Raw genomic sequence first — 15,125 nt, forward strand, 5'->3', positions numbered from 1 at the left:
TTTTTTTTTTTTTTTTTTATTTATTCTCCCTCTTTAACATTTCACCAGGCGTGTATATATTCGTTCGGTCTACCGATATTTGATCAGCCACATGTAACGAATCATTCTGCAGAAATAATTTTTGCTCGTGCTCTCTACCGACTCCTGTTAAAGCTCTCTCTTTTTTTTTTTCATCAATACGCATAACAGCAAATAATCAAATTTAGAGCCCTTTCGGTTATCCTGAATACCATTTGACTTTATTATATCATGACATATCATGCGAAAATTGTTATCGATCAGCACGATCCCAGTGTTAATTAAACGCTGGTGGTCGAATAATAAAAATAATATGTGATATTAAAGTTGTACGGCGACGAAGTCGAACATGAAAAGTAGATCATCGAGGCACTTATCGGCGCGACGATTTCCTCGTTCCATTTCCCTCGGAAGGCCGTTAAAACGAAAGGTGATTAAGGAAAGAGGGCTATTTCATGGGAAGACTTTCACGAATGGCTCCCGCCCCGACCGATTGTTCTTTTCTTTTTCTTTATCTTCCCGAAGGTGCGATTTGGCATGCTGCCTGATTCGATACCGATGCCTTCGACCACCTTTCGCGGATAAGAAAAGAAATAGGGTGAAAAGAAATCAGAAAAGAGTGAATACATTAAGATCGGATCCCGATCTGACTAAAATCGACACTCGTGCTGGAGAGATAATCGTAAAACTGAATCCCAAAGTGATCAAGCTCATTTACGGGACATAATTTCGTGTCGGAGCAGCGAAGGACTGAAATTATCTCTTTACCATTGGTTACGAATAAAAAAAAGAACGAGCTTCGTAATTTACTTCGTAACTAGAGCAAACAATAATTCACGTTAAAGTCGGCTATAATCATTAAAAAAATGTTAATATAACTACATTTCTCAATTAAAAATTGCTTCGCAAATTTTTGTTTTCTTTTAAAAAGAACTAAGTAAACGAACACCAGAGATTTACATTATGTTATAGACGTCTACATTAATTTTTGATCTGATTAAATTTGTATTTAATTTATTTATTTTCCTTATAATTTAAGCTTTCATGAATTTTTTTAATAAATTTTTTTTAATTTAATTTTTTTTTTATAGGAAAAGTAACTTCAAGCAATATGTTCTTTTGCAGCTAACAGTGCGCTTATTTCGTAAACCGCGACGCCATTAATCCAGCCGGAGGATAGTTTAGGCATTTCTGTCTGGCGCAACGGGAGCGGTGAAACGAGTAATACACGCGGGACAACGGAAAAGTTTTCAGCAACATTTATGTAGGACGATCCCGCGCGGAATTTAACACACCGTCGACGACCGCGCGCGACTCGCTCTCGAGAAAATCCTGTCACGGACACGCGACACGATGAGGAGAAGCGTGCGCCCGTCGTGTCGCGAACGGGAGGTTTTCCTCATCCCCGCGCTCTCAATTTCCATGGCCATTCAAAAATCCGCCATCGAATCGCAATCGGATCGCGCAGCAATCACGCAGCAAAATTCGGCGTTCGCACTCGCGCCCGTGGCTTGCTTCCGCGCGAATTTCGTTAATTCCGAATCGATCGGAAACTCACGGACGGAGATCCTTTTTTAACGTTCATTCAAATTGTCTGACGATGATATTAGCGTATTGTCGATGCGCTGAATTAAATACACATTGAGGGAAAAAATGTTCATTTGAATTTGAATTTTAAATTAAAATTTAATTGTTTTGTATATTTCTTTCATTCAAGAATGTACACTGATTGTGAGAGAAAAACATGATAAAATAATTACGGTTAGGAACTCCATTTTTATGATTATTTTATGGTTACTTTATACGGGTTTTATAGATCTTGTTATGTTAACTTTTGCACCGCTGTAACGTTTCCAAGGCTTTTCACGACTACAATGAGATTTTTAACTTTTGACTCAACATTTTTATAAGAAAGGACAACGTTTACAAGAAAACACAAGCAAAATGCCATTATTAATTGAATTTTGGATTATATTGAAGGACCAACAAGAATGATCTTTGCAAGCATTTCAACAAATATTGCGTATTCACATCACTTTACACACGTATTAAGTTATGGAAATCTTATATAATTTGCAGTTCGTAATATTATAATATTTAAACTTTTGTTAACATGGAGAATGACCCGATCGGCGTCGAAACGTTTGTTTGTCTGTTGGAATTTTATATTTATAACGTTTTAAAATATACTTTCTTTGTTTGTATCTCTGGCTCGTAGCCCTTCGAATTATTTGTTTTATTTATTATTATCGAGCTTTATTGTTCTTTATCATTTTATTATTATTATTGTCATGTTAGTCATAATAACCATGTATGTTCTCTAGGCTCAAACATGAAGAAGATGTATTATAAATCATGATAATTTCAAATATTATTATAGTAAAATATTAAGATTTAAATGATAAATAAAATAAACATTTTTATTCAGTCAACGCAATTATATAATGAATGAATATAACCATTTTCTTAAATTTATTTACGTGGTAATAATAACTAAAAAATATGTTAAGAAATATTAAAGATTTTCAAGTAGTATGTGTGATCATTATTAATACCGCAATTGACTATATTTGTGTGATTAAAACAACTGTAAATATACAAATTGTCCCAAAAATCGACTATAAATTATAGTTAAATTAAGATAATTGTAACCATTTTTTTCTCTCAATGTATTTATTTAAGTCGAATATATGTTTGACTTAAATACATACAATTTTCGAAAGAAATAAAGGGAATTAAATTAATTCAATCAAATGAACGATCCTTTTCTCATATCAGTGCATATATTATCAAGAATATTCCAACCACTTATCAAAATTTGAGCATGAAAGTAATTTTTAGCAGATGACAAACAAAAATTCATTAGTTAATGTGTAATTCAGAGCTAATCGCTCGTAACTTTTTACTCCACTTTATTCTGTTTGAAACAACATTTGTGGATGTATACGCAGCGAAATCGTGAATGAGATACTCGAGTGATTCGGTCCAATGACGCGCGACGAACGGTGATAAGTTTTCGTCTCGAGTCTCGCCTCAGAATCAGACCATTATCTACCGAATAATTACTCATGCGAGCAAAGTTTGCAATCTACCGGGATTCTCTAATCTAGCGATAAATCAACCATCGTAGCCGTCCATCATAGTCGAACTATCAAATACGAGCAAGGGGAAAATCATTTTCGAAGAATATATCGCCGATTTTGAACAGGTTTCCCGTCTGCCTGCCTGCGCACCTGGCTCTTCCTCTTTTTCTCTCCGGCATTCCGTTTCCCGTTTTGCATGGATGTTCAAAGTTCAACGATTGTAATCCAGTCACGGGATGGCCATTTCATACGAGTAAAATTCGAAGGTGCGCATACATGCGAACACACCGCGAAACCGAGTATATAATCGACACGTACGCGAACTGATGGAGATAACGTATGATTTTATGCTCCGGTTTATGCACTGCTTACCGTGCACACGAAGATTGCATGTGTCACATATTTTATCTATCGTGCGAATCCACAAGAAAAGTATCTCTCTCCAAATATTTTTTTAAATCGACAAGTACAAAGGACTCTTGTTACTAATACACGATAATGTTTGTTGTGAAAGGGCATGTAAGAGTCGAATTTTATATCTTTATAATGTAAAAAAAAAAATATGTATATATTACATGATAATCTCTATAAATTACAAAATTAGTTTCTGATCTAGAATAAAATATTTTTTTTTACAATCTGAAAAGCATGTAGGATCGGCTTAATCGGTGAATTTAATTTATATTATTTGAAGAGATTTTTAGAGCGATTTTAGAAATTTTTGTATATCTCCATTTTTATATTCTTGGAGAAATACCGTTGAGAGAAAAGAATTGCCCATTCTATCTTCCTTAATTAAATGAAGAAGAATGAATTTCAATCTTCTTTTCTAAAGTATTAACATCTTAAGACATTACTTATGATGGTCTAAAGCCCCAGACACAATGCGAAGGAATAGCGATAGTGATAAAAATAACACGATTTCAACCTATCAGAAATCAGATACACTGGAATATACAGTGTTTCTGATAATTTCTATCGCTATCGCTATTTCTTCGCATTGTATCTGGGGCTTTAAAGTAAGAACAAAATATGAATACCGGCCCTAATCTTCTAGTTAGATTTAGTAATAACTATTAAATTATATAATAATAGTCTATTAAATTATATATCAATTTTCAATTATTATTTTTAAGCATTATTACACTGAGAAAAAAATACTGTTGATTCAATTAAAGTCTATATTACGGGCTGTCACTAACATAAGTGATTAATTCATGTATATTTTTATTGACATAAAGGCAAAAATTATTATTTCAATAATCAAAGCCTTTATGTCAATAAAAATATACATAAATTAATCACTTATATTAGTGACAGCCCGTAATATAGACTTTAATTGAATCAACAGCATTTTTTTCTCAGTATAGGTAAAGCATTATTAGGTACAGAAGTATTTTTAAGTAGAAAAAGATTTTCGTTGTAACGAGAGGAAGTCTTTTCATATACTTGCATTCGAATATTTTTATCTGTAATCCGAAAAGTATTCGGTATCGGCTGGACTAAGCGCGGATGTAATTTTACCGAAGGGAAAAGCATGCGTGAATGCGATACGCTTCTAGGAAGATTTATCGTTTTATTTTACGCAATTCGATAGAAACGAGAGGATCGCGCGAGAGGACAATTGCAAGTTAATTATCGTGCGTCCACACAGTTTCGATAGCAGATTTCAATCGGTGATCAGTTAACATTCGATTCGGAATCGATTGTTCGCAATTCTTTGCTCCTTTTTTTGTTCGAAATATATACGTACTGTGAGTACGTACATCTAGTCGTTCAACACTATTTGGCTTATTCATCCCACACAGTCGTCGCGAAATGGCAGCGTTCTATCTATCGGAGTAATCGCGCGAGTTCCGTAAGTCGTTCGCGGATATTAAAAGCGTCTTATCTTGCTCACGAAATGGGCGCTGCTCCGAGCAAGGATAGTATAGATTTCGGACGCATTTATCCGACCTCGTGATTACGCGCACGCAAATTGGTGGATTGGCCAACGCGAAACTCGCCGGCCGACGTCGGAGGATTTCATTTCGATTCGCCGATTTCGGGAAATATCGTGTGCCTCAAATAAAACCGAGATTCGTTTCATTGCACGCACCAATAATTTATTTGCATGTCAGAAAGGAGAATCAAAGAGGAGGCGAACGTACAGCCAATAGCCAGCGGTGGTAGTTTAACGGAGGGAAATGTTCTCGGCAGTTACGTGGGTAAGGTGAATTTTCAAGCTAGGGATTCGTGGGACAAACGAGTCGGGTCGAGACGCAACCACCGGAAGCGCCATTACTGGTATTAATAATCGCGATTACGCGATGGTACGGGTGGCCGTTCGAGCGCTCCCTCGGGAGAGCGAGAGCGTCGTTGTAATTGGCTCCGATAAGATAACAAAGTTCTATCACAAGCGCGTCCGCGCCCTGTAACTATTTGCTTCTAATTAAACGTCCCGCCTGGCGATCGATTTGTTTTTATCGTCGGTTCGAGAGGATCGCGCAGACGGACGTAGAAACGAGTCTTTGTCGAGGATTCTCATTTACTCTCGTTACCTTTTATTAATTGCCATCGGTACTGCGCGACGTTTCTTTTTTGTTCTCGTATTGTTTCCTTTTTTTTTATCGTCCCAAAGGTAAGGTCGATCACGATGATACGGATCTTAATTATTCCGTAGATATTTATTTATATATGTTCGTGCGAGCAAACGTAAAATACACATATTTTTATACGCGGCACGATAAAGTATAATTACCACATGTTTTTATATACATGTTTTTTTTATAACCTTTAGAAGACGATGGTTCATTTTTAAAATCATATAATTTCTCTTTAATTAATTTTACTTAATCTATTCTAATCCATTATGTCATTGTATTTTTTGCTTCAAAATATGACACTTTTCAATGCCACTATAGTTTTCCTGTAAAAGCTAATTTTTTAATAACATAATGTTAAAATGTATGTGAATTAATAACTCCATTATAATTGCTTTTATGTGTCGTTATTATGCAAACACTTCATTTATTTTCATTAATAGTAAAACGATAATTTTATGTTGATGTAAAACATTAATTTGATGGTAAAATTATTTAATTAAAATATATTTATATATCTTCTTCTCATTCTTTATTCTTTTTTTATTTTTCAATGAAACTGTAACTCAGAAATTTCAGTGGAATTAGATATTCAGATACGGAATATTCAACGCTTTGAAAAGTGAAGGAGCTAATCAATTCTTCACGTTAAAAGGGATGAAAATATGCCGTTATTTTTTACGTTAACGAATTGTTCAAAACAACGACGCAATTTAAAAACCGGATATAACTGATTTTTTCAAACCACGAATGTCTGTTTCGTAAATGTGCAACCGATGTTGGAGAAATTACTCGTGACTGAGCATATCAGAATTACTTCCTGGAAATATTTGGTTTGACTAATCGAGAGATATGAAAAAGGGAATGTGTATTTACATGCGTAAACTTGCATATTCACGCTATTATGTATGTTATATTTAGTTTTCCGGTAATTAGAGAAAACACGATTGGAATTATCGATGGAATTCCGATAATATTTCTCCTTTTCGCTGCGCACGAGAAATCGATCGCACGGTATGCGCCGCGTGAAATTCGACCTCCAGGATTGCTGCAATATTTTCCGCGATAAGACTGAATATTCAACAAGCTTAAGATTTTTTAATAAAAACTTTATTCATTTCCGATAAAATCCCGATTAAACTAACAGTAAAGCTCACACCTCAGTATACTTAATATGTATATGGATCGCATTCTAGTATCATCAAATTTTAGTTATAGAGAGATATTCTAGTCTTTTCATATAAGAATTTAATCAAATATTGAAAATAAATATTGAAAATAAATATAAGAATAATTAATATACATGTAGGCATTTCCGTGAATTTTTTTAAATTTTTTGACCATATAGGTTTTTTCGAATAATTTCGCAAAATAGCTGAAATTCTTACAAGGAGGGTTTTAAATAATTTAATTATAAACAAAATATAAGAATTTTAAAAAGTTATGTGGATATAAAAGAACGAGTTAAAATAAAGTTTCACCGTATTATTTCGTATAAGAGTATAAAATGTTCATGAATTTTCTATAACTTTAATGACTTCATACTAGTGAAAACGTGGCAACATTGTTTCTATCAAAATTTTTAATGACAAATTATAGTTTTACTGCTTAAATTTTATTCATTATTTGATGGCAATATCGTTTTGCATTCTTCATGCTCTCTTGTTAAGATAAGAAAAGTCACGTGACTCCCCTCCACTTTTTTAAGCTGGAGAATGTAGACTAATTTTGCCTCCTTAATATAGAATAATTTTGTATGTTGCTTCGAGTTACATACATTTTACCGTACTCTTCATATTCCGCGTTCCCCTTGCATCGAATTGAATTAATGTAATTGCTCAAATTACTAACGTAATCGAATATGCTAACATATTGCTTCGCATTAAGAACGAACCATGGTATTTCGCAATATTCCTTAGATGGAAACCCCCACCTCTATCCTAATTCAATTAGCGTCAACATACAGATATACAGAGATCTGTGAGACGATACTCCTAATAGCAGCAGATCGGATCGCGCGGGAGACAAGTCGCGGCATAGAATTACGTATCGAATATTCGTGGATGCAGCGGCATCGAAGCTGCACGTAGCATACGTGTCTGCATGTACACGCGTGCTCTGCCTTTAGGCGTTAGACAATACCCGGGTCGCGTATCAACGATGTATCTATCGCCGTTGTATGTCCTGATACATCATTCCCTCTCCGAAGGATAACATCGCGTTGTTAATACGAGAAAATTAACACGCGATATTTTAGATTTCGAGCATTAGCATAATCAAACGTAGTTCGAAATACGGTACGTTGGATCTCACGAAGAATTGAGGAGGAATGACGTTTAGGCTTTTTTACGAAATATAGTTTTATTCTTGATAAAAATAAAAATAAAGTTACGTAAAATATAATATATATAAATTATGACAATAAATTTTGTAAATAAGAGATACAAGAGATGTTTTTTATTTAGAAATATATATTGTCTTATAATCGACAATGTTGAATCTGAAAAAAATCTCGATATAATAAATTAATTTATGGAATTCTCGCTCTGTACACATATTACATGTTTATAAAATTATGCCCATATTGTTTAAATGTCTAGGTAAAACGAAGAGTTTTAAGAAACTCAATCAAAAATATTAATACAAAATATATTCGAGGTATAATTAATATTTTTCTTGATAATTTGTTAGTAGATAATTCTATCGTACAACAAAAGGTAAAGAGATTTATACTTTCATATCATAAACGCTCGTGATACACATCTTAATATATAAACAAACATACAATTTACATACACATTTTATACATTATAAACAATCATACTATCACACAAATGAGAATTAGACTCAATGCACACGTATATAAATTCAATATAGATTTCGTTTTATGGCGATCGATGCGATCGAAAGAAGTGCTGACAGTAGTACCAGCGAAACGTAATTTCGAAATTCGTGAAACGGACAGCCGTGTCCCAAAATAATCGATAAAGATTCTTATTTGCATCATGCTTCATCACATCGGCTGTTGTGGAGGGTAAATTAATGGATACCAAACCGGTACTTGAATATACTGCACGAAGCACAAGGGCGGTGCTCTGGGGAAAAATTCTCTTGCATGCGGATTCAAAGGCGATATTTGAATTTTCGAAACTTGATTCAGATGCGACTGCAATTCTTTTCGATCCATCCCATACAAATCAGCCATTTCTAGATATTTTTTCCAAAGATCTTTGCAGCAACCAATAGTAAGCAAAGCGACTGGATCGCCTACCACTGCTACAAAACATTTCGCTCTGGTCAACGCAGTGTTTAATAAGCGTGGATCCGTTAAAAAGCCGTAGTCCTTGATTTTTACCTCGGCGGACGATCTGTAACAATCGATACTATGTACAAGCGTTCTAAAGTAAAATGTGCTAGTGTCATTTGTAGCAAAGTCGATACCTGTCAGATATCCTTGTCCGGACTGTACTGATAAAAACTGCGGTGAATTGTTTGCCTTGGACGTTCAACACCCTCTCGACAGACACGTCGAAAAGTAAACGCTTGCGCAATTCGATTCGCAATCGTTGTACTTGTTCAGGATAATACGACAAGACGCCAATAGAGCCGTCGTTATATGGACCCCATTGTTGCGTCGGCCATCCTCTTCTCAATTCCAGTACACGATTCGCTAGTTCTTCTGCCTCCGTGGCATGGTGATATCCCGTGGAACATGTAGCCTAGTAATCAGAAATCGATCTGAATGCCCCCTTTATTCTAAAGTCCAATTGAAGAGTTTAAGCAAAAAAAAAAACAGTACATTTTATATTGTCAAATCTTTTACAAAAAAAACTATCTGATTAAAAAAATTTACTATCTAAGAACATCTTTTTTTGTTTCCGTATGGTCTACATACACAATAATCTGTAAATATATGTAGTAAATCGACAAAATAATTTAAACAGAAAATATGTAGGATTTTCTTCGACAGATTGCATCAAGCCTTTTATTCTACATTAATCTCAATGTTTCGAAATAATCCGTGTACCTGTTCTTCCGCGCCATTAACAGCATAAAATATCAATGGTTTAAAGACTGGGTGCTTCAATAGTTTCATGTTAGCAGGTTTAACCATCCCGTCATAAAACGTTTCGGATGTGTACTTGATTATATCTGCATGTGCGCGATAGTTCTGACATAAATGTATCCGACATGGATGTTCCGGCGGATAATATGCGTACATTCTCTCCAGAAGGCTAATGCCCAATCCTCGCTCGTTCGCTAGTATGCTATAGATTTCTGGTGCGAGTTGCATTTGATCACCTGCCAGAAGCAAGCGAGTTTCTCGGTTCGCCAAAGTCAGAGCTATCAGTGCCTCGCATTCCATAGCCTGAGCCGCTTCGTCAATAACTATGTGAGTTGGCGATAATTTAAGGCTCATCAGACAGCTGGATGTTGCCAATGTTGTAACTATTAGACCACAATCTTGAAGATCTGCTGCAACTGGATCGCGGAAACGACCGTGTTCGTCCATTAAGCAGTATTTCTGCACCGTCGGATGTACCTAAATCGCGAAAATAACCAAGTCGCCAATAATAGATATGGTTCTCCTTGCTACTCAAAAGAAAAGAAATTAGATAACGTTGCTCACCTACCGTGTTCAAAGAACGCAGTTTATAATATATCCTAACAGGCTTAAGTCTTATGTCTTTATCCTTATTGTACCAAATATGGAAGAATTCCTTAATGTAAAGATCGGCGGCGCTGTTGCTATGCGTACACAAAAGTATTCGGTTGTTTGTATTTTGTACAAGCATACGCAGCATGTGCGCTATGGTGAATGTCTTTCCCGTGCCGAATGGTCCCAACAAAAGGACTGGTGGTGAAGTCTTAATCGACAATGTTATTACAGTGACTGCTTGTTTCTGTTCATGATTGAGCGGTGAGTCCAATAGTAGATTAGAGAGGATACTAAGATTACCAGAGTCAACCTGTAGAAAGTCATAGACAATTTCTTTGTCAGTCTTGTGCTGTTCATCCATTAGAAACACCAGGTTCATATCCTCGAGACTATCTACTGCCAAGTGCCATTCACAGAAGTTCAAACGATTCAACACGAATTGTACTTCGACCTCGAGTTCGTTGTGCTCCTTCAAATCCCAACAAGCCACACATTCTTTGCTTAGCCTCACATGTATGGAGTGTGAGTTTTTATCTTCGATGTGAGCTTCGAAGACGTTAAACTTTGTTTCCTTGCCCCACAACTTAAGTAGAACGCTATTACAGCTGCGCTGTAGGAGTCTGCCGCTCTGCGTATCCTCCAAGATGTCCCGACTGAGTGGGATCTGTGGTGATAATAAATTTCACGCGTTGGATATAAGTGATCAAAAGGGAAATGACGTATCATTATTTGATCTTAAATGGGGAGTGAACGTAATTGAGCGGGAACTGAAAGTGAATTCGATTAGACGCACACTAGTGCATATTAAAGCCGTTGTACACTGATTTAATTTATGTAAAAGTAATTTATCTATGTAAAAATACAAATATTTCGATTATAAAATACAGATTTCACTTAACAGCATAATAAAAAATATATTAAAGAAAGAGATTTCATAATTTAATCCGTTTTTTTTTCTTATATTTACATTAAACTTATATTTTTACGTTAATTTATATATGATGACTTTAATGTGCACCAGTTTGCATTGAGTGCGTCCAATCGAATTCACTATAAACGAATATATATATAAACGAATCTAGCAGAAAATATACACGCGAATAAGTGTAATATAAAAGTGTATAATGCATGCGTTCCCAAGAAAACTGTGACAAACCGTACAATGAATAAGTAGATATCACGCACAATCGTGTGCCAGCGCGGTGAACAGGGAGTAAAAAGCAGCAAGAGAGTCTCCTAGAACCCAGAAAGAATCGCACCTGAGCGAAGAGCTCACCCGGCGGCGTGTATTTAACGATGGTGGAGGCATCGCAGTTGAACAGTACGTAATGCGACATGAGACGTAACCATGAGAGCTGGTTGTATCTTGAAATCTGCTCGTGTCGCGCGACCTCCTCGAGGGTGATCAACTCGTGCATGCGACCCCGATAGTTCTTTGGCGTTAGCCGATTGTCTGACAACGTATTCTGAGTGAGGACAAAGTTCTGCCTGTCTGGACATGGGTAGATCCGCGATAGTTTGGTCTCTCGTGGATTGGCGTGCGGCATGAAGGGTGAATAGAATTCGTAGGGGTTCTTCCATCTCAACGATATTTGCGACTGCTGATAATTTGTTGCCCTCTGTATCCGTTCGTAGTCTTTGATGAGCAAGTAGTCTGCACAGATCCTCTGGAGGTACACTGGTGCACTCAGGAAGCCAAAGACTAGGTCTTGCCAATATGTGCTGTGTTTTTTTGCAGTAAAACCAACAGTCACCAGATATTGTCTCTTATCTTCTTGAGAATCACCCAGGTAGGGACCATGCCACCACTCCTGGCCGTTCGTCACTCCGATTTTTATACCGTTCTTCTTTTGCACTGACTTCAGGAAGAAATTGGCTCGATGATCGTCAGATATCAAGGCCATATTCTGTAACTCTTGACCGCCTTTTGGGATCGAAGATTGGTAAGGGTAAAACAGGTGAAATGGAATAGCTTAAGTAATCACATTAATGTATCGCTTGCTGAGATGTTGCAAGTATAATTTCTTTATTATTATGCGTTGTTTTATTTGTTATCAAAGCAGTTGGAAACAAATTGATGATAATAAGTGTGTTAATTGTAACGTAACTGACAAAAAATGTGTTAATCTGGAAGAGATGATAAGAAAAGTATGTCGTTTGAAGATTTTTCAAAATTATTATTGTACATGTATTATATAGGATTATTACAAAACTGGAAATTAAAGAAGTCAGGGAATTTTGCAAAATTTTCTGCAAAATAAAAATCTTGGCTTAAAATAATTTAATATGCATACATCATACCTACAGTTTTGAAATACCATTTAATAATTAAATGCAAGTAGTGTCAGCAACATTAATAGTAATTTACATTGCTGTATATATATATATATTAATTACTCTCAACAAAATATACTATATATATAATGACAGTTTTCAAATCAGAACGAAACTACAAAGTTTCAAAACATTGAACACATCAGAGAAAAATCATGAAATTTTCTTTGGAAATCAAGGAAAGTTATGGAATTTTAGAATGAGGAATTTGTAACCTTGTTACATTATAAACGTTAACTTAAAAACGTGTTCTTTTACGTTTACCAATCTTTTGCCGGCAAAACAACGTGGCGTTTGGATGCAAGGTTCATCGACAACACTCATGATTTATTGACGGGACACGCCGGTATCGATACCGTCGGATCTTATATACAACTTTTTGCTTTCCTGCAGAATAACGAGAAAGCCTTGTCTCACTTACCTTTCGTAAAGATCGAAAAAGTCCACTCGTAGTTGCCTTTCTTACCAACGATCCTGCAGTTAGCACTACCATACAAATAGACATCTACGTTGGGCAGCGGCTCGCACGTGAGGATCGTGTCCGGATCGTTGGATCTGAACCACCCGCATCGTATCCGTTCGGGAAAGTCTGTGAAATATGGAAAGTTTTCTTTGCTGTCGTTCGTCTGGTGTTCCGCGGCCGCCATGATGGGCGCTCGTGGTCGTCGACTCGCCGAGGAACTCGCCGTGTCACAGAACCATCAAACCGTCGTCGCGAGGCATCACGCGGATCTTTTCTCTCTCTCTCTCTCTCTTTCTCTTTTGTGCGCGCGCAAAGTATTTAAGACTTTTGTATCACACAGACAAACACCAGCCAGACAAACACAGACGTGCCGTTAATATTCTCGTCATCACAATCAACTATTCCGTTCGACGCAGTTCGGCGAAATGTTTCTGACTGACGGCGCCGTCGGCGCCGCCGCATCGCGCGGCATCGCGTCGAGCCGCCGCGCCGAGTCGAGTCATGCCGGTCAGTACGCATGCGCGACTCGCGCGCCCTCATTACCGGCTTTATCAACCGTCGGTAACGAAGAGACCTCTGTTACCTCAAAATTTCGGAGTACGATCGGTGCAACAGGGATTTATCTTTACCGTATCCCGCATCGCGATGATAAAAATTACGATTGACAAAAATTCAAATAAAAAAAATTTTACAACTTGATTGTACTTTATGCTATTAAATATTGTAATCTAGAAATTACGAGGGTTCTGGATATCATCATGCAACGCGTTGCTTTGCCCTGCGTTAAAAAACAATTTCGGAATCACTCTTGGGCATCTGAAAGAATAATCGTCTCACGCGTTAAAATTGAAGTTCATGAATAATTTCGCGGAACGTCGCGTCGCAACTGACGCTGAAGGTGTCTTTTTTTCTTTCTTTCCTTCTTTCTTTCTTTCTTTTTTTCTTTTTATTGCGGCACGAAGTTGCATCTGCAGGGAGAAAGGAACTCCGCGTAACGGTAATTTTCATGCAAATCCTTCACGCCACGGACCGAGTGACTAAATGACGATCGCCATTATCCTCTCGCGAGAGTTTCTCCGAGAGGGGTTGAAATACTGAAAAAGGGGGTAGCCGAGGCGCGTTGCGTCGTGTCGTGCAGGTGGATGGGGTTGAAAGCCTTTCCCGGCTGGGACTGGCGACCACTTTGCGCCAATGCAATGGTGGATTTAGCAGACGCGAGACCGGAACTACGAGAACGACAGATGAATAATGAAGGGCGCATCGAGCTTTAATTATCAAGACTATTTAAAAATGCCGTTATATGACGTGGACGATAAGACTGTAAAATACAATGGAGACAGCAGTAGTTGGGCAACTCTCTCTTTGTGCAAAATAAGATTAATAAACGTATATCGTGAGATGGACAGAACGATTTTGCTAAAGTAATTGAAAATGTAACTAGATCCGAAAATAATTTTGTCGGACTATTAAATTTAATCAAGTAGAGAAATTTTCGATGGAACATTAAATATTTGAAATATTTAAACACTAAGATCCGCTTTTAGCAAAATAGGAATTCTCTTTATATTTAATTAGATTTATTCTCATTGGTCCAATTTCGTATTACAATTGTCCGGATTATTAAAATAATTACATAGAACATTCAAGCTGGTTATTAAACTGTCAGAACTTTTTGCAGTATTACTCACAATGCTTGAGTTTCCTACTATAATTATTTAGATGGTACAACGAAATTATTTTCATATATATGTATTTAAATTTTTAAATATTCCAGTAAACTCGTTTTTGCCATGATATCTGATCTAAATATAACGAGTATATTTTTATACGTATGTATTTATGATGTAAATATTTGTATTTCAAGTATTTTTATTCTTATATTTTTATTGTTATATGTATTTATTACATACAAAGTATAGTTTGCAATGCTTTTTTTACAAGTGTTTTCATTTTAACGACTCGTAGTTTTGTCAGTCGTGTGCAAA

General features: G+C 36.4%; 2 protein-coding genes across 2 annotated transcripts in view; one reads left to right on the forward strand and one right to left on the reverse strand.

Annotated features, from left to right (window-relative positions):
- Positions 1-15,125, forward strand: part of PH4alphaEFB (prolyl 4-hydroxylase subunit alpha-1) — a 28,227-nt gene that overhangs the window by 607 nt on the left and 12,495 nt on the right. The window lies entirely within an intron of this gene.
- Positions 8,681-13,558, reverse strand: LOC108762889 (Helicase with zinc finger). The gene is made up of 6 exons (XM_018510117.1): positions 13,099-13,558; positions 11,603-12,267; positions 10,318-11,007; positions 9,711-10,226; positions 9,125-9,402; positions 8,681-9,051 (listed from the first exon to the last, which is right to left on the reverse strand). The coding sequence occupies exons 1-6, from the start codon at positions 13,322-13,324 to the stop codon at positions 8,697-8,699; spliced, it is 2,730 nt and encodes a 909-aa protein (XP_018365619.1). The 5' UTR covers positions 13,325-13,558; the 3' UTR covers positions 8,681-8,696.

This window comes from Trachymyrmex cornetzi, unplaced genomic scaffold (assembly GCF_001594075.2).
Source record: "Trachymyrmex cornetzi isolate Tcor2-1 unplaced genomic scaffold, Tcor1.1 scaffold325, whole genome shotgun sequence".
NCBI lineage: Eukaryota > Metazoa > Arthropoda > Insecta > Hymenoptera > Formicidae > Trachymyrmex > Trachymyrmex cornetzi.

Bases quoted from the DNA above. Each gene is read 5' to 3' on its own strand.
- LOC108762889 (XM_018510117.1), bottom strand. From the start codon at position 13,324: ATGGCGGCCGCGGAACACCAGACGAACGACAGCAAAGAAAACTTTCCA. The intron at 12,268-13,098 runs GTAAGTGAGACA...CGATCCCAAAAG, and splicing joins TTTTTCGATCTTTACGAAAG to GCGGTCAAGAGTTACAGAAT. The intron at 9,403-9,710 runs GTACACGGATTA...TCTGATTACTAG, and splicing joins TTAATGGCGCGGAAGAACAG to GCTACATGTTCCACGGGATA.